Genomic DNA, 25,581 nt, shown 5'->3' with positions numbered 1-25,581 from the left:
TGAGCTCCATTGCAAACCTTATTCTGGCTCAGGTCGAGCCAATAAACTTAGCTCGAAAAATAAATGGACTCTACATTAAGGTCAAATTCAGTCTAAATTTTTCGAACCTAGCCCAAAGCCCTGCATGATGGGCCCCAGGCCGGACCAAGCTCATTGCCACCCCCGGTTACAGGGTTACAAATTTGAGTTCTCACGATTGAAGGCCTTGGACATTGCATGCTGGTGCTCCGCGCGACACTGCTGCAGGGCTGCGGATAATTTGGGTGGTTGTTGCCTTGTCTCCATCGCAATAAAACACAAAAGGGCAAAAGTTTGGTGGCGTTTTGAGTACGTACAACGACGCCAAATGGGCATCCACCTACGGCATAAAAAAGAAGACAGAAATATAAGCACGGGCCAAATGGCTCCAGCTATAGTCAGATCCGAGCAAGTACAACCACACGACGTGATGTTTAATTCGCTACATTTAACCCTCAATCAGTCGTGAGGAATAGCAGCTTTACTATTGATTGGGCATCGTCGCATCCCAATTCATAGAACCTCGACATCATCCTTTGTTATTCTAAATTAACAATCGTATTCAACCAAGTACATCTCTCAAAGCTCCTTTCTTTGTGACAGCGCTGGCTCAAAAGCAACCAAGCATCTTAACTGGCTGATAATAACCTTGTTGACATGGAAGCTACCTAGCGTTTTAGTTAGCTGGTAATCAAGCAAGGACATTCTGCAAAGCATCACTGAATCTGTGCATCCAACTCAGGCCGGTAATATCAAGTCTATTGGCCACAATTATTGTTTAATGACACCCGCAACACGCAGATCTATTAAGTTAAAACAATACATGAATGATGGAAGGGAATACCAATCATTTAGTGTGTTTCTGAATGAAAAATGGATATATCACTCCGCGAATGGCAACACTCATATCAATGCGATATGAAAGCATACATCAAAGTTTTTTATCACATTGCACCAAAAAAAAAAAAACTTTATCACATTAAAGTTCTTCTCTAGCAAATTTCAGGACAAAACAGGCCAACTTACAACTTCAGGCGTTTAATTAACAGTTCTGGTCCTTTTTAACCTCATCCAGTAGATTAAAGAGAATGCAGCAAATATTGCACAGTTGCAAAATCTCTTCCATTTTTCCTGCCTTCCATTGTTAACACAGTTTCGAGTACAGATTGACAAACTAAGCAAAAAATTCCACAGAATAAAAGGTACGAGATTCAATAAGAAAATTCAAAAAAGGTGGTCAGCTAGAATTCAACCTGCGGGCATCAAGAAAAATGCAATGTTTCAGAGCTTTTCTTCAGGTCCAGTAGTACTTCACGCCCATCAAATTCTGCCAAAACAAATAGCTGATGTCAGGCTCAAAAAATGAAGAATAAAGCACTCAAAACTTATAGCAAGCAGTGTTCTGTAATTATAACTTCAACATAGAAATAACCTCCAATACAAAGAGGTGATACAACTGTTACGGGTAATTGCACGCATAAGATTTTGTGTTTATGGGTTGTTTTCCACTGCCAATTCCTATGAAGACAACATCCTCGATGAGAACAAGCACTTCCAAACTGAAATCTGCTCTGACCCTTTTATATTGATCAGATATTCTCAAAAAACTTAAAATGGTATTTGAGCACATGATCACCGTCTCAATTATGTTCCCCTCAAAGACCAAATTCCTAAATTATCCTAATCATACCAATACTAGACATCAGTAGAACCAAATGAACAGTAAGAGTTATGGTGCAAACAGAAATATTAACATGTGCACAGTTCTCAAGCTAAAATCAAACACAATTCACTGATTTGAAGCCCCATCCGCATTATTATTAGCTATAGCAAACAAAGATTTTTGAAATGTAGAGAACAGGGCAAGATCCATTAGTAGAAGCTATTTACTAGGTATTCACAAGATAAGAGCATGCATGTTGCAAAATGGATAATTAGTTGCAATTAACATGGACCATGGAGATGAATATTGGAGCCAATGAAAGTGTCCATCACACTACAGCTTCGAAAATCTGTGAGTCAAAACCAACATTTTTTACCATTATCAGTCCTCAAGCAGACCTCTCAGATTCACAAGCAGACAAAGTTCATGTTACAAATTATTCCAAGTTCTAATTGACCACTTTCATGAAAAAATATCAACTGCAAAAATTTATTGCAATAATGTCAGTCCAAATCAACATGCATCTACCAATGATTTTTCTCAATTTCTTTATTGCTGTACAAGAATGTGCAAGATCTGACATTTACGGTATGTTTGGCTTCTTTGCTTTGGAAAACTTAAGTTCTTGGAAAACCAAGTCTTCCAGCTGACTCGATGGTGGGAAAGCAAAAACAATATAGGGAAGAATTTTTTGCCAAAATTGACTCAATTTTTCCTTCTCCGTGAAGAACTTTTTACATTGTTTCTTTCCAATGAATTTCAAACAAGCCAACAGACCCTTGGTCAAATTCTGCAAGCTTGCAAATGCCACACTGTGCTGGTTAATGCAGGCCAGCACACACATTGTCAAGCCAGTACTAGCATCCAATACAAGTTAGTGCACAACCATTAAATACTTTCTAATATTTTAATTAGAATGAGTTTTTGATCCCTTTTTTTTTCATTTCAACATAAAAAAGCTATTGTCTTGGCTATGCCAGCCACAGGCCCACATGCCCCATGCCATCAAGAATTCTTGCGATCATCAAGTTAGCAGAATTATCTTGTACAAGGTTAGAAGATTCAGCCAATATAAATTGGCCTTGGCAAAAGACCAAACCAAGGATTTAAGCTCTGGTTCTGGAGCCAGTATCAGTAAGAGAATGGTCGGGACAATATCGTTCTGACATTTGGTGCAGATTATAATCCCAGTGATTTACTAGGATGCCAATTTTTTTGTTTCTGGTTTTCTTTGTTGTTTGTTGTTTTTAATGATTATTAAGAAGGTTTGTGGGGTTTGTTATAATTTAGGATTAGGAAAGGTTTTTGAGCCCACAATTCGGTTTATGGTACCACTACTGGTAAGCACCGATACTGGATTTATGGTGCTCGTGATCTGGGTTCTCTCCCATTCTTCTCTCTTTCTCCCTCCGCTTATTAAGTTGTCTTGTATTAAAGGATGTACTAGCACAGGATCCTTCATTGAGCCTTCAACCTGTGCGAAATCACAAAACCTAATCCCTCAATAACATCTCCTATCCTAGACAATGATACAAATAAATCCTAAAAAGCATCTGAACAACTATTAAAAATAACAAACAAGAGAAATAAATTTAAAAAATAAAAATTGAAAAAAAAGGCATCACGGTGAATTACTACAATACTGTACCCTCACAAAATGTCAGGACATCAGAATCATCCATCCTGATCATTGTCTCAGTCCATCCAGACCTATACCAACTATAGCAGATCAGGACAGCTGGTCCATATAGACTAGAGTCCCATAGCCATCCCAAGACCTAGTTTCTCATTGATCTAATCCACGATAGCCGAAAAGGACTGAGTCAGACCTTGTCCTGAACCCCTGGATCAAACTGAGGTTGAGGTTAGTTTTGAGTTTCGCTCAGTATCAACAATTTCAATCTCTCGATGAAACTAGTAAAACTAACTATAGATTTTTTTCAAATTTTACCTAGATATTTATTGTCATTGGGGTCATGTCTGTTTATGCTGCTTAAAGAAGAAAAATTTAAAAAAAAAATACCTCAATAATCCTTCAGATGCCCTGGTCCCAAGCTCACTTTCAATTTACTCAATCCAACCACTTTTCAAAATAGTGGTTTTCCTGTGGCTGGCGCATTGGCCAATGCACAATCAAGGGAGAGATTGTTATCAAGGCAGCAAATGAGAGGAACGATAGAAGAAGGCTCGACAAAAGTGAAGATACAGAGGGACAGTGCTGGAGAGCTCTCGATTTGAAGGCTATAGAGAAGGAAAATAATGTTGATGGGGTTCTCGTCAAAGGCAATAAAGAGAGTGATGTGATAGGCCTTAAGTTTAAGGTAATCTAGGAACATTTTTTTGAGATGTTGAAAGGCACAGCTCGATGACAACATTGCAATATGTAGGCTTGGGAGAAGCGGGTGGTCCTATGATGAAGAAGATGGTGATCAAGCATTGGAGGATATGGTGAAGGAGATGGCCTCCATATTAGGGTGCTAAAACAAACCCAACGGCTCTAAAACAGAGACAAGAAGGTAGGACATGAAGACAGATTCTTTAAAATGCATACTATTTACCTCTAATCTTGGTAAACTCATGCTTGAACAGCGGTCTGACCGCAAACTCATGACCAGCTACCAAATCAGTTCGATCCAAGACAATGGGTTTAGAACACTAAATGCACAAGGGTACAGTTTATAATGAGATATCTTAGTCATCCTCTCACCCATGAAAAGATGAGAATTGAATGCTTGATTAGTATTAAAGATAGCTTGAAAGGTCAGAAAGAAACCTCAATGCAGTGGAGGCAGAAAATCCAAATCAAAATTCATGTCTAAGCTTACATTTTTATTGGAACTGCTATTGAAATACATAAAAAAGTAATCATTCTGGACCCATAGACGAACTGGATTGAGTCTTAAACAAGAATGAGTTAAAAAGGACTCTATACCTTTTTTCCTTTTCTTTTTTGCACTTTCATTTGTTTCTTTTTATTATTACTGCACAAATCACGTTGGTGGCTAAATATAACAAATTTACTAAAGAGCAAACTTAGAGAAAAGGGGAATTATAGCACTTGTTTAGGAAAGAAAATGAGCAGCAAAGAATCGTTGAAGAAGAAAACAGATGGAAGAGAAAAGAAAAGAAAGAAGTAAAAAGAACTGGATAAGGATAAGATTAAAAAAAATCTAGAAAAAAAATGAGCCACTAAAAAGATAAAAACAAACCTCTAAAGCACTCATTCATTTTCATACATTTTAGTTGATTTGGATCATAATAAATAGAAATTTATGAACCCTGACCGGTGCCTCATGCTGTCATGTAAACTGAAACTGTACTAATTACTACTTGGATTAAAATCTTCAGTGGCAATCTTGTCATCTTTGTTTCTCTCAATTATCAACTTTGAACAATACCTCAAGTGAACTGCACCAATGGACTTGGGTTCAAATTTTACCGGTGGCATTTTTAAAAACAACTCTCTCTCTCTCTCTCTCTCTCTCTAATGGTGGTATTCCAGTCAAGTATGTGTATGAGCACGTGCATATGTATCTCTATGACTATCCTGACTGTTAATGAGGCAAAGCAGAAGCTTCATGAATCTTTAAAAAAAAGTTAGAAATTTTTAAAAAAATGCGCATAGTTTGTGATTGGATATTAAGGGAATTGATGAAGATTTGGCCATAATGGTCAACACATAAAACACGGACTGCCATATTCAGATTTATAATTTGAATCGATTCACTGAAAGATGGCAGAACCAATACCGATTGGCATGCCAACTGATAACTGACACAGTATAGTACTAGTCCGTACTGTACGGAACCACGGCATGCCAGAACCACAGGGAGGGAGAAGGGCAGTGCTGAAGACAAAGAAGAAGAGGAAGGGAAAGGGGGAGAGGGGAGAGGAAGGAGAGGGAGGGAGAGGGAGAGAGAAGGGGGGGGGAGGGAGGGACTCATCCGGAGGCATGGATCGATCTGCAAAGCGAATGGAGAGATGCCTGGTGGTGTAGGTCCACTGACCTACCAGCTTCAATCAGTCTCCTATATCCGACGGCCATATACAAGGAAGGATGGGAAGTGAGAGAAAGGTTGGAAGGAGGAGGAGGAGGGCGGCGGCGGCGAGTGGAGGCAGGAGAGAGGCGAGAGTTTCAGAGGGCCACATGAGGGGAGAGGGAGAGAGGGGGGGAGAGAGTGAGAGAGGCCGGAGGAAGCTAAGGGGTTGGGGGATCTGCAATGAGGCAGCGACGATGGATGAGGAGGGTTTTAAAAGACGCACCCAAGGAGGGGGAGGGATGGCGATCGCAAACCAGGGGTGAAGTGTGGCCTATTTAATCAACATGCTAACCAAGGGGATTGGGTTCAGCCTATTTAATGAAATAGGCTAACCGATGGGGCATTTTTAATTGGGTTCGACCTATTTACCAAGTCGACAGGACGAACTGCCCCAGTTTCCTATCAGTTCGGTTTGGTACGTCCCAAACCGAACGGTACGACCAACCATGGACACATCACATAGTAATATATAAAGAAAGAGATGAATCCTCCTTTATTAGTTGTAAAAATAATCAAAGCCCAAAGTATATGCCTTGCATAGAAGGCTTAATTTGAGACAAAATATAAGCCTCATGAAAGCCATTTTAGTTGACTCATATTGTTATAACTAGTGTTGGTTAAACCATGTTGAGCCAGCTAGTTCGCTGCATATCGACCAGACCGATCGATTACCGGCATGGTTTATAATGTCGAGACATTTCATCACTCTACAACTCCAAAACCCTCGACTCTAAAATGAAGGCTCAAAGGCGAAGCTCCTCTGACTCTCCTGACACTATTCCCTCCCGGCCAAGTGAGACCCCTAATATCCCCCTCTCTCTATCCAGCTCTCTCGACACCATTCGAAGCTCCCTCTCTCTCTCTCTCTCTCTCTCTCCCCCTCCCGACACTATTCAAAGCCCTCCAAAAGCTCTCTTCCTCTCCCCTCTCTCCCTCTTCTTCTTCTTAGGGCCTCTCCCTCCACCTTCCTGTGGTTTCGATACACTGCGGTTCGGTATGGCACATACCAATAATGTACTACACCAATTGTCGGCTAGCATGCCTGCCGGTACGGTTCTGCCAATATTGGTTATAACCAAGATTCGTCGTCTCGATACCGAATCCTATACCGGTGCCACACTAGCACAGTGTTTTTTTGGCGTACCAAGTGTTGGTACTGGTACCGAACTGGTATGGTACGATACGCCTCATACCGTCCGATTCCGACCGATACGACGTACCATGGTTATAACCCTTGCTTATAAACCAATATGTCACTATAACTACATAATGTGAGTTAAGCCTCGGACAACACCTTTTTTGGGACTACTTGGTGGACTAAAACATACCAATCTATGGCATAAACACAGATAACATGGTCTGTTTCTTTTGTGGAGATTCATCCATGAGCATCTACTATGTAAAATAGCTCACTTAAACCAAACAATTCGAACTAAAATATGTATATGATGACAACTAGATTAGAAACCAATATGAAAATAGGTCAAGCGGAATTTGACCAGTCCAAACAATAAGTTTCATGGCTTAACTTATCATTTGAATCAAAACATTGGCATTGTTACAAACATTTTGGAGCTGTGTTGATAAAAATTGGATAAATTTGTTCCTCAACATCCTCGAGTACAGATCATGACAATTCTCATTTGCCAGGATGCTATAATATCTATTAACATATGGCTGCATTTTAGTGTATAGTTTAACTATTTCATTAATACCTGCATGTTAAGTACTTTTATCTTATATTTAAAGACAAATTTTCTATTTTGTTATTTTCAGCCAAAAATCACCAAACATGACTAATCCCAAGCCAAAGCATGCTTCACATTTAGAAATATTTGGTAGATGTATAACCAGTTGTCTCATACTATCCTAATCTTTTTTAAGGTCTTCCTAACATCCAACATGGAACTTAATAAAGATTAACAATAAGTATTCAGAAAATGAAAAAGAGAATTAAGAGTAATATGTGCTATAAGGATTAAGGGGCATATGTTTTCTTAAAGAAAAACACGTGTTGGACAACTCAAGTAATTGGCACTTACTATCTTCTGGAAATCAAGCCAGCACCAGAAGACCTAGAAAAGAGATGTGTAGTTAGCCTCCTAGACTGAAATAGGACAAAGACTTGCAATAAATTTAAACAGAGCCACATCGCATTATGGTGCCAGGAAAAAAGATCACTACCTTCCCTGCTGTTTCCCTCCAACACCATGTCTACCATTACTTAGTCCTTTATTTTGGGTAGATCGCAAATTTGTTCTATCAAGATTTGTTCCATTTCCAACTGTGATGTGTATGGATGAATGACCAGATCTCATTTCAGATGACAAACCATTGAGGTCCTCGAGATTTTTTGACTTGCTTGAAATTTTAACATCTAAGAGCCCTTGGATGATGTTAAAGCTGACACCATTTGATTGTTGATCATGCACTTGTGAAATCTCCGAATGCTTGTCATATGAATCTCCAAGGTTTGTCAGGGCAGCACCTTCCATAAATGACACATTGTTTGCCGTTCTGGAATCAACTGACAGTAACTTTTTTTGGCGGTTGCTCTGTGCAACAGGAGTAACAGCTACTGAAGGCAGCAATGATGAGTAAGGTGCAGAAGATGCAGCAGCAGCCGCAACTTTCGCAACAGCTGTAGTAGCTGATATAATTTCTTGAGCTCCTTCACGAAGGTGAATATGGTCCCCTTCAATTACAAATAACTGAAATTGCATAGCGAGCATGCCAGCCATAAGACAACACAAAATTATGAAACAGCTCAAATGACAAAGGAAGAAAACATACTTCTTGATGATGAGCCACAAAGTCATCAAGCTTGCCATAGTGTTTCTTGTAATCGTGCCAGTGAAGAGGTGCAAGCATTTTTGCCAGCCTATTTGGTAACTGAATGTAACATGTAGTGCCAATCAGTTCACGTATAAAAGACGGTAAAAGAACATTCATCATTGACCACTGAGTGAGCTACTGCTAAATTTTTAAACAGAGGTACTCACAGTTGTGCTGATCCTGACTCGACCATCAGATCCAGCTGGAATAGCACGCACGATACATGCCAAAAGAGACCTTTCATCTAGAAGAGTGGGCTCCACAAATTTCCCAGGTATCATTGAACTTGGTGTTCGTACAGCTGAGACAGAAACTTCAGGAAAACTCATTTCATTCTCATTGTATTCTGCTGCAATATTGGAGCTTACAGAGTTGTTTGGAGGAACAGACTCAACCACACTAGAAGACTGTTGTTGTCCTGATGTCAAAACTGTCTCCTGTGATTGGTTGACTGCAGCAACTGTCTTCTTATCCTGTACCTGAGAAGTTAAAAGATGGAGCATCATTAAGGCTGCCTTCTAAAATCAAAACATGAGAAATGAGTAGACAGATTTCATGCTTTCATCTTATAGCATTTAAAATAACTGAACAAACCTTAAGCTCACTTACCTGTTCTGGTGGTTCAAATCCTAATGTAGGACTAAACTGAGAGTTTGCATTCAAGGTGTCCTGTGGTTCTTGGGACACTGGATATGGTTTTCCATTCAACTTGAGCACCTGATATTAGAGATTTAGCACAAATATGACATTTAACTCTGGTATGACTTAAGTAATACACGTGTAAAGAAAAATGTTCTTGCTCGTCACCTGAACTTCTTCACTTGATCCGCTGATTACAGGACTAGATCTCTGCTGTTGGCTGATGTGGTTGTGAAGATGGTCTGGATGGACCACCTGCCTTTCAGCAGCGAGCTCAAACCTATAATTGGCATCTGGTCTTAAAAGATTCTGCTCTGATTGAGATGGTTGATATTTGTTCTGATTAGGTAGTTGTGAGATATCAGGTACTTCCTATAGGAGAACCAAGAAAAAAGAATTTATTTTAAAAAGAAAATAGCCATTTTGTTACGAGTAAGCTATGATCTTCTCAACTTAATGCTATTGATACCTGTTGATTTTGCCGCTGCTGGTGAGCTGGAATTGTAGATAATGGCTGAAAATGGCCCATTTGAGATTGAGGAATGGGTGAGTTGGTTGATGATACAGATTGTGGAACACCTTGCGGATGCATCACGTAAGGATGCAATGCAGTCATCTGGCCAGGAGGAAGAAAGGCACCCATCCCAATTATGGAAGATGGAACAACTGGAACACCAGCACCATGTTCACTCTGAAAAAGAAAAGAAACAAAGATTCTCAGAAATATATACATATATTATCAATTATATTACACGTTGATAAGAACTAAACTGAGATCAGGCAACAAAAATCTCAAAACATTATATAACTAATAAGAACTTTCTAACATGACCATGATACATGAAAAATGAGTATGTAATTTGGTTAACTTATCAAACTAGTATAGTCATGAGCATCATAAATCAGTGATACAACCATATATGACCATATAGGCAATATTTTGAGATTGCGAAACCGCATAGAGATAGCTTCACTGAAGACAGAAATAGCTAAACTACTACTGACTGACCATTCCTATACCTATATTTTACCTATTTTATTTACCAATATGGATAACTAGAATTTAATCTATATTTCAAATCTTCAAATAATCCTTGTATATAAGATGGTTACACCATGGGAGAAAATGATAATTTAACAAAGAGTACCCAATCTACCTTGGTTCTGGAGTTGGCTTTCTAAAGGAAGAAGTATAAGATAATTAGTAATGTCCCTTTCTGCATTATGTAGTTATACTAAGAGCATGACTAATGCAGTCCCATCCATTATCTCATCTACCACCAGCTTCAGCAACGAAAATATAGAAATAGAATATTTCAAAAATTTAATGGAAACACTACAGCTCGGATAATATAATGACCCCACTTCAAATTTAACCCACATATGATAACAGGCCATGACATGATTTAGTTGAATGAGGAAGCTACAGCATCAAACTATCAGCATCTTCACTTTTCACCCCAAGAATTAACTACTCTACAATCACAATGTAGACAGAGTTTTTGTACATCCAATCATCTTCCATCTCATTTTACCAGAAGTTATCAGTTACTTGGGACTATAAAATAACCAATCAATGTTACTAACAAAAAGTATAGCCAATCAATGGGCTAAGGACCCCAAGACACTAAATAAAAGCATTGCCACAGTATGATAGGCCTAGAAATGTAGCTTAAAAACAAGCTGCAGAACAATCATAGTCACAACATCCCATAGTTAATCAAAAAGAAACCAAAAACAAATTAAATCAGCAGATATCAATTAAACGATCCAAACATAAAAATGATATGACATTTAGAATTCAGTGACTGGAAATGGTTTCATTTCCAAGGTAATTATGTCAGCAATGCAACACTCTTGCTAAACTTTATTTCTTGAGATCTTATTACTAGACTTTCATCATATCTACGAAATCAGAATAACACAAGAAGATCAAGAGAGTTAATTTTAAAGGTGTAAATTAACTAAAAATAACAATGCATCCAATTGATTAGTTACCTTTCATCTAAACACCAAAGCGAAGCACCAATAGACAAATGATGCTTTCCAACTAAGAATAAGCTCTTAGCAGACTGAGAAGGTAGCAGGTGAAAGAGTTCATTTGATGAGAGGAGAAGGAAGTTTCTCTCAGCAATTTATAAAAAGCTAGCTAAAATAGAAGTGTGTAAAACAACAAAATAAGATAAAACTTTATATAAATAACACCTAATATTGGTTGCATCTAGCATATGTCATTAAATTAATGGCTCTATTTTAAATAATACATAAGATAAGAACTCAAAATATCAGGAAAAGTATAAAGCATAAAGAATAAATGAATTGCTGTCATTAGAATATGCAACACAGAAAAATGCAAGGGCATACTTACCGATGTGGTGGAAAATGAGCCTGATGATATGGCATGACCTGATTGGTCCAAGTCAGAACTGATGTGGCGTTCTGCATGACCGCCTAAGCCAAGTCGAGGAACCAGACAAGCATACCAGAAGACCAAGATGCGTAACAAGATTGAGGCCATCTGGAGATGATGAGCGCACCTCGTTTCACCAAAGAGATCATGCAGGAGCCCTTGCCAAAGAGGTTCAAGATGCCTCAGTTCAAGCATTATGATGGTACCACAGATCGATGATGGACCATCTCAAGAGCTTCAAAACTCTCATGATACTCCAAGGAGCCAATGATGTCGTGATGTGTTGGGCTTTCCTAGCCACTTTCAGGAAGGCCCTTGGTTCTGCTACTCGAGCCTTCAACCAGGTTCAATTGGATCCTTCAACTAGCTCAACGCTAGTTCATCAGCCACTTCATATATAAGAAGAGGAAGAGGAAAACCTCAACCAGCATATTCGCTGTCAAGCAGAGGAAAAATGAGCCCCTCCAAAGCTACATCAGCCGGTCTAATGCCAAGATGCTGGAGGTGCACGAGCTAGATCATTCCATCATAACGATCGCAGCGATGAATGGACTGAAGAGATCACGCTTTAGCTTCTTGCTGGAGAAAAAGCGTCCCAAGGACTTGGCCGAGCTCTTATCTCGAACGGATAAGTACATCCGTGCCGAGGAGGTAATAGCTGAGAAGGAAGGACGCAAAAAACGCCAAAGCCATAAGGAGAACGACGAGCCAAGGAGAAAGTAAAGCTGAGAAGATAGAAGCATCATGCGACCTTGGGGCCTGCCTTGGAAGTTTAGGAGGTATATTCCTCTAAATGCCCTAAAAGCTCAAATCCTGATGGAGATCCGAGACCAAGGATATCTCAACTGACCTCAAAGGATGAGAACCCCTACTAATAAGAGAGATCCGAACAGATATTGCCGATTCCACAAGGACCATAGTTACAACACCGAGGAATGCCTCCAACTAAATGAGAAATCAAAGCCCTAATTCGACAAGGGCATCTCCGTTGCTACGTCAACGATTAGCGAGAGAGCGCTAAGCAAGGCAAATGAACTCCAGACAAGCAAGACAACAGTAGGCTGCTCGCCAAGGTGGTCACCTCAATCTGCGAAGGAGCTGAGGCTGGAGGATCCTACTTTTCAACTCAGAAAAGTCGATAATCTAGCAACCTAAGCAAAAGGACCGTACCCAAGGAGCCAAGGTCACCAAACGAGAAGAGCACTAAGCAGCCAGCTCTAACAATCTCAAGGCAGACCATAGTAAGAACTATGATAGTAAATTTTGTACCTTTTGTTACAACGATCAATGAAATCGTGTTTCAGCTTTTCCCCGAAACAGCATTCTGAAAATTTCCAATTAGACTGGGCTGAGGCGCACCACAAACTAATCCCCGGAACCTCCAAATGAAAAGTCAGCTAGACTAGGCTGAGGAGACACCCTAGGGACCAATCCTTGGGACCTACAGGATGAAAAGTCCCAGCTAAACTGGGCCAAGAAGACACCCCAGGACCAATGCCTGGAGCCTCCGAGATGAAAAATCCCAACAACTAAGCCCAGGAGACACCTCGTGGACCAATCCCTAAGACCCCGAGAATAAAAAGTTCCAGCTAGACTGGGCCGAGACACCCCAGGAACCAATCGCTAGGACCTCCGAGATGAAAAGTTCTAGTTAGACTAGGTCGAGAAGACACCTATGGACAAATCCCCAAGACTTCTGAGATGAAAAGTCTCAGTTGGACTGAGCTGAGGAGACACTCTAGGGACCAATCATTAAGACCACTGAGATGAAAAGTCCTAGGACAAACTAAGCTCGGATAAGAGAAAACATACTCAACTGCTCGTGTACTAGCTTACTAGCTATCCAAAACAACCCAACTGATCAAAGGTCAGATGGCTCCCGAGGATCGATGACTCGAACAAGTGCTATGGCGCAAAACTGAATGACTACCGAGGACCGGCTTTCACTATCTCGACCCCTACTTCTACAGAATTCTGGTTATATTTCTATGAAATTCTAGCTTTATTTTTATGGAGTTATGGTTATATCTTTATTTGACCTTTGCAGAAAGATCTCAGCTTATCTCTAGAAAGTATTATTTTAGACGTCTTTATGGCATTCTAATTGTATCTCGGTCCATCTCTGGAAGACGTTATCGCCATATTTCAACATATCTCTAAAGTGCTTATGGCTTTATCTTGTCTTAACAGATATTCTAGATTTATCGTAGCTCATTTTATCTTATTATGGCATTATGGACTTGTCTTGGCCTATCTCCAAGGGCGTTGTGATCTTATCTCAATCAACATGTAAGGTTTTCTAAATTAATTCGGCCAAACTCAAGCACTTGGAACTATCTTTAAAGTGCTTATGATTTTATCTTGTCTTTCTTCTCCTCACTCGTCTTTACTTGGCCGACCTCATATACGTAAGCTCACTTTTAAAGTACTCTAACCTAATTCGGCCGAACTCAGCATCCATGAGACGCCCTCAAATTTTCGGAACGAGAAGTTAAGTCATTCAAACTACGAACAAAAAAGGAGGTACACATAAAAGTAATTCTATGCCATTAACATTTACAATATGTGATTGCAAAACATGTCAAAAACTAGACAAAGATCCATTACAAAAGGTCAAAATTCGTCAGGCTCTAGCTCTACAAGGTTGACGGCTCTAGTTCTACAAGATTGACGGCTTCAGCAAGGTCACCCAACTCAGCGGCGGCACCAAGAAGCGCAAGAAGAAGGCCTACACATAGGCCTACTCCTTGGGGCCTGAAGACTCAGCATCACCGCTGCTAGCCATGGAAGGGTTGAGATAGTTGAGATTAGCCTCAAGGAAAAACTTCGCCACCTAACCCTTGCACTTGTTGAAGCCCTCCACAAAGGTCTCAATAGTAGTGTGGGCGAGCTTGGCATGATAGTCCCCCGAAACCTTGTACTCTTCCACGGCTCAGAGGGCCTTCTTCTCGGCCTTGGCGGCCTAGAACTTGGCAATCTTTAGCTCCTTCTCAGTCGCAGCAGCTCGAAGCTCCCAGTCTTCTACAACCCCTAACTTGCTCTTAGCAAATCTCAATTTGGCCTCTACAACAACCATCTTCTTCCTGGCCTCACGCAAGGCCCACTCAAGCTCCTCCGCCTAGCGCCTAAGACGCCTTTCGTATGGTGAAGCCATAAAGCCTGCAAGCTAAAAACAGAGTTAACGAGAAAGTCTAGCCTTTGAAAGACAAGGAAGAAAGAAGTTATGGAACCACCACTGTACGGCAACCTAAGTGATTATCTACTAGGAAGAGCCTAACGAAAACTCTCCGTATGACCGAGTGGGTTCAAGAAGATCTACAAAATCTCTCCAAGTATGGTGAAACTGTTGAAGCTTGCTCCCCTTATATAGGGCCACAAAGGGTCTAGATTAGCTCGACCGATCGTCTCTCTGCCCGGATCAGCAAACACGTGTCACATCCATCCTCCTCCGGATGATCAATAATGCTTTCAAGAATTAGAACAAGGCAACTCGCCCTTTGGAACATTCCCACTGAAAATTTAATGTCCCCCTTAAAGCAGCATAGAGTCCGATGATCTAGTTACTTCCTTTGCCCAGACCAAAGAAGACGGGTCGGACTTAGAAGTGGGAGGGCAAGTGATGTGGCGGAAACTGAGCCTAATGACGTGGCATTACCTGATTAGTCAAGTCACAGAACTAATATGGCATTCCACGTGACCGAACCAAGTCTACCTAACCAAATTGAGGAACCGAACAAGCAGACAAGAAGACCTCCAAGGTCATGATCACCCGAGGTGAAGCGAACACTCTTCCAACTCGACATCTGCCCCAAGCCGACTTGAACTCTCTAACCTCGGCAAACAATTTTCCTACCCTATGCAGCAAGACATTCCCTCCATCAAGCCAAAGATAAAGATCACCATGATAGCCTCCAAAAATTATGCCAACTCTTCAAATGGTTATAGCACAACCCCAGAGGTTACAACACAACTCCAAACTATTAAGATACGATTCCCAGAAGATCCTAGCTATAAATAAACCATGAGCCCTTGCAAGAAAGGTAACGAAACAAGTCTTCTAATACCAGAATCCTCTAATACCAACATTACCACATCTACTATAAGCTCCTTATTCTCTCTACCTTCTTCCTCATCTCCCACAAAAAACACTTTTTGACTTGAGCATCAGAAGGCCCAATCGGAGCCAATTCAGTGAGCTCTCTGACCTCATTTGTTGCCTTGCAAGTCCATGGAAGTAGCCCACATCTTCAATCCGAGGATCGGCGGCAACACTAACTAATATAGAAGGTTTTGCTATTAAAATTAATATGAAAGAATTAACAAAGTTTAATTTTATTAACAAAGTTTGGGTAAGTTGTATGAAGGACATGAAAGAATTGTTTAACGATACATGGGCCCTTTAACAAGCACTAATAAATGTTTTCTAAAACAACTTTCAAATAAACTATATGCAAGTTAGGATACATTAATTCTTACATTTTACATAAACCTACATAGAGGAATATGGATAGTTGATATCAACAATAAAAGGCTCTCAGAATAGAAAATGAATGGTTCCTTATGACCTAAATGCACCATAAATAGCAAGAGTTTTTTCCCATAAATTTTAGTCATAAGATCTTATTGGGCAGGATAATGCCTCTACATATGCAGATTTGCATTCTCAAGCAACATGATAAGAATTTCACATATATGCAAACAAATTATTTTGGGCATGATCAAGCAAATAGTTGGATTAGACATTAACAAACTAGAAAACAAGCAATGATAGTTGTATCTCAGCTTTACACTAAACAAAGTAAAACAAGTATTACCAGCAGCTGTAAATCGGAGAGAAAACATTTGAATATTTGACTGATGTAAAAGTATAACTTTTAAAATATTTAACCTGTATACTACCTTTATAGATGCATTGGAAGCTGAAACAAAAGATGAACCGCCATCCAAATTTCCATTAGGTAATAACCCCATGTTTCCATTTATTGTGCCACCATCATTCGCATTAATCTGGTTTCCCTTGCTTTGTGCGTATGAAGATAAACCCTTTGAGTTCTCATGAGACACTTGTGAATTATCTTTATATATTCCACTTCGTTCCCTTGCATCAGCTAACTCTAATTGGAGCTGCTGTATGGCTTGCAGATGATGCCGCTCCATTTCCACAAACTAGCATCAATTTATCAAACAGGACTATCAGAATCGAGACTTAACAGTGAATCTGCAGAGTTCCAATTATATCATAAATGAAATCGTAAAAATACAGACTGGCAAACTTATTGCAGCTCATCTATTTATTGATGCATTATGGTAGCACATAAAAAAGGAAAAAATGTAACAATAGGCACATGATAAAGCAACCTGTTGTTGAAGACCAAGCCAACATTGGTTAAAATGCTCAGTACGTTCTCGTAGCTCAGCTTGTAACGACTGGTTGGTTGTGGATTGCAAAGCATCCATTTCTCGAATTCGAGCAATCCAAGTTTGTGCCTCTCTTAATTGTTCATCCTTGTAAAGAATAGTTTCCTGTGCAACCCTATGCTGAAAGGCAAATAACTGTTAGGATCTGATGTCAAAAACAGTGTTATTCATAATTGCTTGAACATGACATAATATTCTATTAAAATAATTTAACAAGAATTGAAACTTATCCAAATTAATACAGTCTTTCAAAAAAAATGAAGGCATATTGTTTTACCACCTTCACTGTTTGTCAACAAAAACTGAAATAATCATCTCAGTTCAATCCAGCTTAAAAAAAAGTGACGCAATTTCTGTTAGGAATTTCTCTTTTCTGTATGATTGAATATTTTCTGTACCCGATTTTTATCTATCACAAACTGGTTGCTCTAGTTATAAAACAAATGTGAGAACACCTAATCTTCATATATTATGTGCACATTTTGCGTACTACATAACAGTCTGTTATAGTAAGACTGCAAGCAGGTCTTATTGGATAGATTTTTGGCACACCCCAATACTAATTTATATTTGAATCAGGTCAAAAAGTTGAATCCAAGCAAATCTATTTCCATTCAGGTAGCACCAAATCAGGTTAAAGATTTATTTTACTGATCCATTGAATTTTTCAGATCTAATCAGGTCAAAAAATAATCCAAATACAAACCATTAATAACGTGTATAATTGAACAACATCTGGATATTATCAACAACCACTCAGCATAAGATTTGATTGACAAACACATATGAACTACAGCTAAAAACAAATTTTGATGATATACTGTAAACCAACAATTAAGAGAAAATTATTTTCTTAAATTCAAGAAGAGTTGTGTAAAATGCAATGTTATACTTTTGTATAGGTTCTGATAAGTTCGCATTTGAATTGGGTTACTTAGCGTCCATACCCACTTTACATGAAAACTTGCCATGATTTCTGATCCAAGCCTAATCCAAGAACTTCTACAGACTTTCTTTTGTGGGGTCTTTATTTTCGTACAATCTTTAAAGATCTGCCAATGTAAATTCCACTCATCCATCCTCTCTTTTAAGCATCAGAACTAATCATCACCAGCTAGTCTTGAAAACCCTAACTTCACCCAAAGAAATCTATTTTTTTAAGATGTCCAACATGAGGTTTTCATTGCTCTATGCTCAAGGCAAGGCCTCGAATAACACCATGAGGCTTATCGCTAAGGATTCATAACAAAAGCATAATATCAAATGGCTATTGTAAGATGTAAACCATATAACTTTAGGTTATGTAGGAAGACTGCATGTTAGAATTTCATTATTTCTGCAACCAAATAGATCAGAAGAAACATATATCATGTATGTCATTACATGACATGGTGAGTGAATTTAAATTCTAAACTAATGTACACAAGATATGTCAGCTCTAACTAACCAATATAATTGAGTGTGCAGTTGGCATGTGAATGTCTAGTACCCACATCCTTTACATGATTTATATTTCACAATTTCTTTTACATTTCTAAACTATAAAGTAATATTAATAGGAGTTGCACCTCACACTTTGATTGCTTTATGCCTTTGGCTTCATAAACTTAAGTTAAAGCATTGCTAGATATAAGCTAGATTTACCTGCCACAGGCATGTCATTCCAGCCCGGCACTGGCTTGGCATGTGCCTTGCGAGTGCTTGGCATACACTTGGTATACAACAGCCTACATAGGCACACATGTACTAGCACACAGTAGGGCACTTACATGAAAGATGCAACTCTATTCCAATCAGCCACAAACTACACTTTAATTCATGAATATAAGAACTTCTCATGAATTAATTGTGAACAAGAGCATGTAACTGTTCTATTTCAATGGCTGATTAGTTAGCTGAAACCAGCTAGACAACTTATTTATAGCCAGACATGCCAAATTTTGTTTGATTTGGTGAACATTAAACTGAGGCTATACCTTAAAGTGATTTTTCATCTCCTGTCCCATACCCAAGAAGCCTAAACTCTCTTTTCTTGAATATGTCCAAAATCAACATTCTAATCACGGGCAACCAGCTAAATTAATAGATAATATTGAGTTGGGACTGATTCAATCATGTTTACATCCTGATCCACATCAACAATGGAACTCTAATCTAGGTGGGTAACAGGCCGTCAAAAGCAGCACGTAGGTGCCTAGGCAGTCCGCCTCGGAACCTAGAGAGGCTGAGATACCCAGATAATTGTCTATTAGGCAGTTTTTTCTGAAAATGTTATATAAGCACCTCTTTTTTTATATTCTACTCCCATCTTTTCATCAGATTTGGCTGTTTTTGTGACTGAAGAAAGCCCTATGGGAGTGAAAATAACTACCTTCCTAATAAGCCACAAACCCTAATAGACATTCATCTCCTCGCAACTCCATTGGCTCCCATTTACTCCATTAGCTCCAGGACTTCTAGCCAGCAACTTTCCAGCCTCTGGCAGCCCTCCTACAAGCCTCCGACCATTGAAAACAGCCTGCTGGCTGCCATCTGAATACCCAATGGCAAGGTTTTAACTCCCCATTTCTTTTTTCCACCAATATGCTCTGCTTTCCTTCCTCTTCTTCCGTTTACTTCCTTTCTTCATTCCATTTTCTACTTGTTTCTGTTTCAAGTGATCCATTTCTCCCCATTTGCTTCCCCTTCTTATATTTCCCTTTCTTTCTCCTTTATCTTCTCCTCTAGTCCTTTTCTACATCTTCTACCTACTTTTTTCTCTCCTTTCCATATTCCTACCCCTATTTGAACCTCATTTCTCTTTTCTCCATTTCTACCCCTGTTTCGTTTATTCTTCTTATTTTTTCCTATGTCACCTTTTATCCCTTGCTCTAACATATTTTTCTCCTGAATTTCAAGTTTGTTTTCGACACATTAGATTTGTACTGTTTTCTTTTAGATTTATGACTTTGATGAATTTGGTTATTGTTTATTGTTTGGTACACTAATATTTGATGTTGTGAACTCATATGCAATGAAGTGATGCTTTGGTTTGCATAAATCTTATCTCCTACCACACTATAATGCTTTATTATGTTATTTGCATGGATGATGTGAAAAAATTAGTTAATTATGCTACATATCTTAAGAAATCGTTACATTTTTTTGAGCATTTGCATCCTAGTTTTGTAAATTCCTTGGTAACTCAAACACAATAACTTTAAAAATAACCTGAACTATCTCAAGGAAGCCATAACTTAAATTGACTTGAAAATATGTGCTGAACTTCACAGACTGCAGATCTATGAGAAATAGATGATTCAAGAGCATAAATCAAAAAAGAAAATCTGAGAGGAACAACCTGCTCCTCCAAAGCAAGAAACTGGTTTTCTTTTTCTTGTATATGTTCTTGCAAATCACGGATTTTCTTAAGGTGCTGTGCTCTTTCTGCTTCTAAGTTATCTCGCTCTCTTCTGCAGCCAAAATTTTTAAAGAAGAAAATCCACATTAACAAAAGTTGCTTATTAAACCCATATATAGGCCAATTAGAAGTACGGAAAAACCACTAAAAGTAGACCATTCACAATTATTTAGTTTCTGAATTAGGTAGGCCAAAATGACTTCAGTACAATTTTTTTCATTACAGAATAAGAATCACTAGGGAACTACCATCTGTATAGTCGTAATAGATGCACATGTTAATTATATGATATCCAATAGGAAGTCATTGGTGTTAATATCCACAAAACCTTATAGTGTTATTTGATGACACTACAAAGTGCATTAAGTTTTTTCTTTTTTTTCTGGTAGGACAAGTGCAATGAAGGTTAACTGAATCGATGCTTTCTTGGATAAGGATAGATATTGACTAGTATCGCTTCTATCATTAGACAAAAAGATGAAACTAAAAGAGGATGCATGCATTAAAATTAAAGCATGGCAGATGGTAACAGTACAGATTGATTCCTAATCTATCAGGGAATATGACAGCATACAGAAGAGAAACATGTGTAAGAGATATTGCACATATTAAAGTGTGCATCAATGAAGGATACCTATTAGAATAGAATGAGTGTTACAAAGATGAGAATATTAACGTGAACTTTTGGAAAAAGTCGAGCTGATGAAAAATGGGGCATAGTAGCAGAACTGCAGAAGGTTACAAGAGCAAAATACAAGAGAAAGTTTCGGAAAATTCACTAAGACAGTATTCGCATAAGCAATATATGCCAAGGAAGATCCTACTAAAGAGGCAATCTCAAATATAAACTGGAAAGCCAAAATTGAGATGGTAAGCCGATTTTCACCAAACTAGCCCATAAATGATTTCCATATATTATACGCTAGAGAGAATTTGACATTGGAACAAGACCAACAACAAAAGGATACATTATGTAGTTTACAGCAAATCATGATACCGACCACATACCTGAAGGTGGCTAACTCTTTGTTTTGTTCCCTAAGAAGATCCTCCTTAGCCCAAGCCTAAGCAAAAGAAAGGAAAGGCATCATTTATATCTCTATAAACAATACCCGAGCCTCTTGTTGAGAAAGCAATACTAAATCTGAAAAATCAAAACAAACCGCTTCATTGTCAATTTTCATAGCACGTAGCTCTCTATCCTTCTCTTCCAATTTCATCTCCAACTCATGTAACTGTTGTTCTCTTTCTTGTAGTTGTTCCTGTGTGATCAAATTTTGTGTGTGTGTGTGTGTGTGTGTGTGAGAGAGAGAGAGAGAGGAAATAGATGAGTGAACAGTGACAGGCTTCATGAAATCTATTGATTTTCGGGAAGAGCAGCTAAATGTATGCCATTTATCAACTAGCAGAACATAGGGGCATGAGAACAATGGATATAAAGCTCTTTTTTGTTCAGCTATTTGTCCAAACATAAAACAACACAACCACATTTTCAGATCAAATTGGCTAAGTGCATAAGTGAGCTAGAAAAGCTAGCATTTTTGCAATGAAGAACAGCAACAACTCAATGTTTGTGCAAGCAACCAAGGAATGTCATTGCTAAATGTCATGTGCTACAGAGGCTGGAGGCAATTTCAGCAAGTTGGATGCAACTATGATCAAAGACTCATTCAGCAACACAACAGGATGGGTTCAATCAAAGCTACATATCATAGATAGATTAAATAAGGAAACAAGCATCTATGGGATGCCTTGTCTTATGTATCCAAGATTGGCCAATGACATTAACTATCGAATCATATTTGCCAAGTATTCATCTGTGTCTAACTAAAACTGATTGATGAATATGTAAGCAGAATGTCCAATTAAACGATGAGTGTATCACAAACCCAACTTCATTAAGCAATTATGTCCAACATCCCAATAAATAGAACATAGTTGTAGGGGTAGACAACATGGTGCCTTCCTTACAACAATAAATGAAGTGGCAAATTAAGCACAGAGACTACAAAGAACCAGAATAAGAAAAGACAGACATTTTGAGTAAGACAAAATATTCAGTAGTCATAGATTCTGAAATACCCCAATGAGGAAATGAATGCACCATAAATGCACATTAAGCAAGAATCAAGAAAAAAGGTGCATTGAATAGGGAACCTTTAGTTCGACAGCAGCATTTGCATGCTCCTTGATTTGCTCTTCATAGCTGTTCTGCACCTCCGAAATCTCCATCCTGGCAATAACCTGAGCTCGCAGCTCAATCTCCCTCTGCTGAAGCTCCTCTCTCTGCCTGGTGATACTTTGCAGCCTCTGCTGCAATATATCATCATTCAAACCCCCGCCAACGATCGTGATCGAACAGAAGTCCACATCCAGTGGCCCCGTTCCCTCCTGCACCTTACAACAAAGCACCGTCACTCCTAAACCATCAATAAACGGTTCAAAGAAACCTTCTTACTGCAAGAAAAAAAAAATCTAAGATTTGCCTTATATACCTCATATATCGTTCTCTCATCGGATAGCCCTAGTTTAACGTGCTCCTGTTCCTGCAGACCATCAAGGGTTTCAGAAACAAACCCGACAACCAAAACGACATCATCGAACAAGAGAAATGGAAGCGTCTTTTACCTCTACCCCATTGTTGCGAAAGGGATGCTCGGAGACGGCGCGCCACTCCTTTCTGGCCGGCTGAGAGGAGGACACGGCAAGGGATCCGCCGCGGCCCGCGGCAGCCTCCATTGAGATCGAGATCTCTCTCGGGCCCCCTTCAACTCTCCAGATCGAGTTGAGTTCCGAGGGCAAAGAAAAGAGCTGTCACCAAGAGAAGCGATCGCTCTCCGCCCCTGCAGAGCAAGGCGGAGCCTCCAAGAACAAGCCGGAGACAAATAAGGGGTAGGGTTTAGGAATAGGGTTCGAGAGAGAGAGGGATCTCGAGAAACCCTAATCTGGGGCAAGACCTACGAGGACGCGTTGGGTTCTAGGATTTCATGGATCGAGGGGAGGTGGCGAAGAATCGGGAAATCTTGAAAGAGAATTTGGGAGAGATTGGGATGATGAGAGGAGGGGAGATGGGGCGTTAATGGAGGAGGGAGAAAAAGAGAGAAGTGAAAGCTCCCGCCATTTATAGGGGAAGAAAGGGGGTCGGAAGGGGGAAGGGAGAGGAATCGGGGTCCAAGTGAAGCGGGTCCGATCACCGCGCCGTCGATTTTGGTAGCCGCAGGAGTCCACAGCTAGTTGAAGAGTTGGGAACCGGAGGGAGGGGCTGCGTTGTGGACTGCGATTGGCTTGGGACTTCGAATTCCAATAGGTCCCCTTAATGGAAGACTTCCAATAGGTCTGGGGCTAATCGTAGATCGTGAAGGTGGAAGATCATGGGACATTTAATTAAAAAATATTTTTTATTGTTTTTTATATTGTTATAATAAAATAATATTTTTTTAGAAATTTAGGTAATGTTTTAAAAATAATTTTAATTAAATTTTAAAAATAAATTTAGGATTCATTTAATTAAGAATAATATAGTATGAAAAAATAAATCTCACATCAAAATACCAGGCATAAATAAAATGAGAGAGATATTAAAATAAATAACAGATCTCATGCCTATTTTATTGATAAAGAAGATAAAATAAATACCACAAAGAAGATGGTATTAATTTCTCACACCAGGTTACCAAGTGGGGATAATCTGAAATCATCATTACTTGATGGAAATATCCCCACTTATATTATATTAGTATTATATTAATTAAATTATATAATTAATATATTAATTTTATTAATATTATATTAATATATAAGGTAGATATATAATAAATAAATATTAATAGTAATATGTTATCTATATATTAATTGTGATAAATATTAATATATATCCTTAAATATATTATTCATATTAATATAATATATATTTATTGTAATTATATATTTATATTAATTATCTTTACCAATTATTGTAATTGTTGCCCAATGATGCAACTCGAGAGACTGGGATTATTTGGATTTTTAAAATGTTACAATTTTGTGTAATAGAAAAACAAACTTTTAAAGTATTTATGAAGTAAATTATTATATGTATGTACAAATATAAACTTAAAAAGATGAATACAAAATGAGAGAAATACACAATACAACAAATACAAAGTCTTTATAGTAGTTTATCCTCCTTCTCATGGGAGTAGGCACCAGTCTCAGGGAAAGCGGCAGGGGCTTCGGCTGTGGTCTGACGGGACAACTGCCTCTTCTTGTATTCAAACCATCGAGGAGATCTTCTAGCACCTATATCCACTTTACATGATATCTCTCTTGAAAATTTTACTATGATCTTTTCCAAAATTACAGCATGATTGTTTTACCCATGCTCACAATCAAATTTAGTTATTTTTCTCTAGAAATCAACCAAATCCACCCCAATTAAAACCTTCCATAATTTTGATTATACTTTATAATCCAATTCAAGGTTTGGATGAATCTTTTCCCCATGTTTCAAATTCTGTGAAACTTGTTACAACACAAAAATATAAAGATACAATCAATTTAATAAAAAAAATAAAGCTCTTTAACCAGCAAAATGAATACCCTTGATGTGGGAAGTGGTGGAGGCCCTTATTGGATGCTTGGAAGCTTTACTTCAATACTCTAATCAATGCTCTAATGAGTAGGTGGATATGATCTTGAATACTCTCTTGAATCTCATTTAATGCTAATCTTTTTAGTTTTTCTTCTTGTTTCCTTGTTTCTTCTCCTATCTTAATTTGTTTTCAATGCATTTATATCTCCAAAAATGGTTGAACATCATTTCTAGCTATTAGAGAGGCAAAAGATAGCCTTTGGAATTGAAAAAATTCATTCTGGGCTCGTAAAAAAACTAGTTGTTTAAAGTATCAGATGTAGAGGGGTCAACTCGTGCTCTTCAGAAGTTGACTCTTCTTTTCATCCGTTCGACTCAAGAGCGAGTTGATTTTTGCTATTCTTATTTTTTGTTTGAGACCATTCTTGGGTCGACTCTGTTAGTCCTAGGGTCGACTCGTGCTCAGCAGGGGTCAACTTTTAAACTGCTTAGGTCGACTCACAAAAAGGCTATTTTTTATTATGTTTTATCATTCATTTGAGACCATTCTAGAATTGACTCTGCTGAACCTGGGGTTGACTCATGAAA

At 38.6% G+C, this 25,581-nt stretch overlaps 1 protein-coding gene across 4 annotated transcripts; it reads right to left on the bottom strand.

Annotated features, from left to right (window-relative positions):
• Positions 1-945: 945 nt before the first annotated feature.
• On the bottom strand, positions 946-23,735 carry LOC103721343. 4 transcript variants are annotated; one of them, XM_026810122.2, is made up of 16 exons: positions 23,052-23,735; positions 22,919-22,969; positions 22,581-22,820; positions 21,587-21,685; positions 21,432-21,487; positions 20,364-20,475; positions 16,964-17,143; positions 16,505-16,771; positions 9,665-9,886; positions 9,364-9,567; positions 9,166-9,273; positions 8,724-9,029; positions 8,515-8,613; positions 7,906-8,432; positions 7,764-7,796; positions 946-1,345 (listed from the first exon to the last, which is right to left on the bottom strand). In XM_026810122.2, coding segments are annotated over exons 1-16 (2,616 nt in total). In that variant the 5' UTR covers positions 23,163-23,735; the 3' UTR covers positions 946-1,344. The 4 variants fall into 4 exon arrangements, with proteins under 4 accessions (XP_026665923.2, XP_008809737.2, XP_008809735.2 ...); XM_008811515.4 differs by having other exon boundaries at positions 8,724-9,035; positions 9,364-9,534; XM_008811513.4 differs by having other exon boundaries at positions 8,724-9,035; positions 23,052-23,734.
• Positions 23,736-25,581: the final 1,846 nt, after the last annotated feature.

Source organism: Phoenix dactylifera, unplaced genomic scaffold (genome assembly GCF_009389715.1).
Source record: "Phoenix dactylifera cultivar Barhee BC4 unplaced genomic scaffold, palm_55x_up_171113_PBpolish2nd_filt_p 000162F, whole genome shotgun sequence".
NCBI classification, from domain to species: Eukaryota; Viridiplantae; Streptophyta; class Magnoliopsida; order Arecales; family Arecaceae; genus Phoenix; species Phoenix dactylifera.
The sequence above is the reverse complement of the archived record's forward strand: the minus strand, read 5'-3'. Positions and strand labels throughout refer to the sequence as shown.

Bases quoted from the DNA above. Each gene is read 5' to 3' on its own strand.
- LOC103721343 (XM_008811513.4), bottom strand. From the start codon at position 23,162: ATGGAGGCTGCCGCGGGCCGCGGCGGATCCCTTGCCGTGTCCTCCTCT. The intron at 20,476-21,431 runs GTATGTGGTCGG...TTTTGGCTGCAG, and splicing joins AAAGAGTTAGCCACCTTCAG to AAGAGAGCGAGATAACTTAG. The intron at 17,144-20,363 runs GTTGTTCCTCTC...TTTGCCTTTCAG, and splicing joins TTCTTGCTTTGGAGGAGCAG to CATAGGGTTGCACAGGAAAC.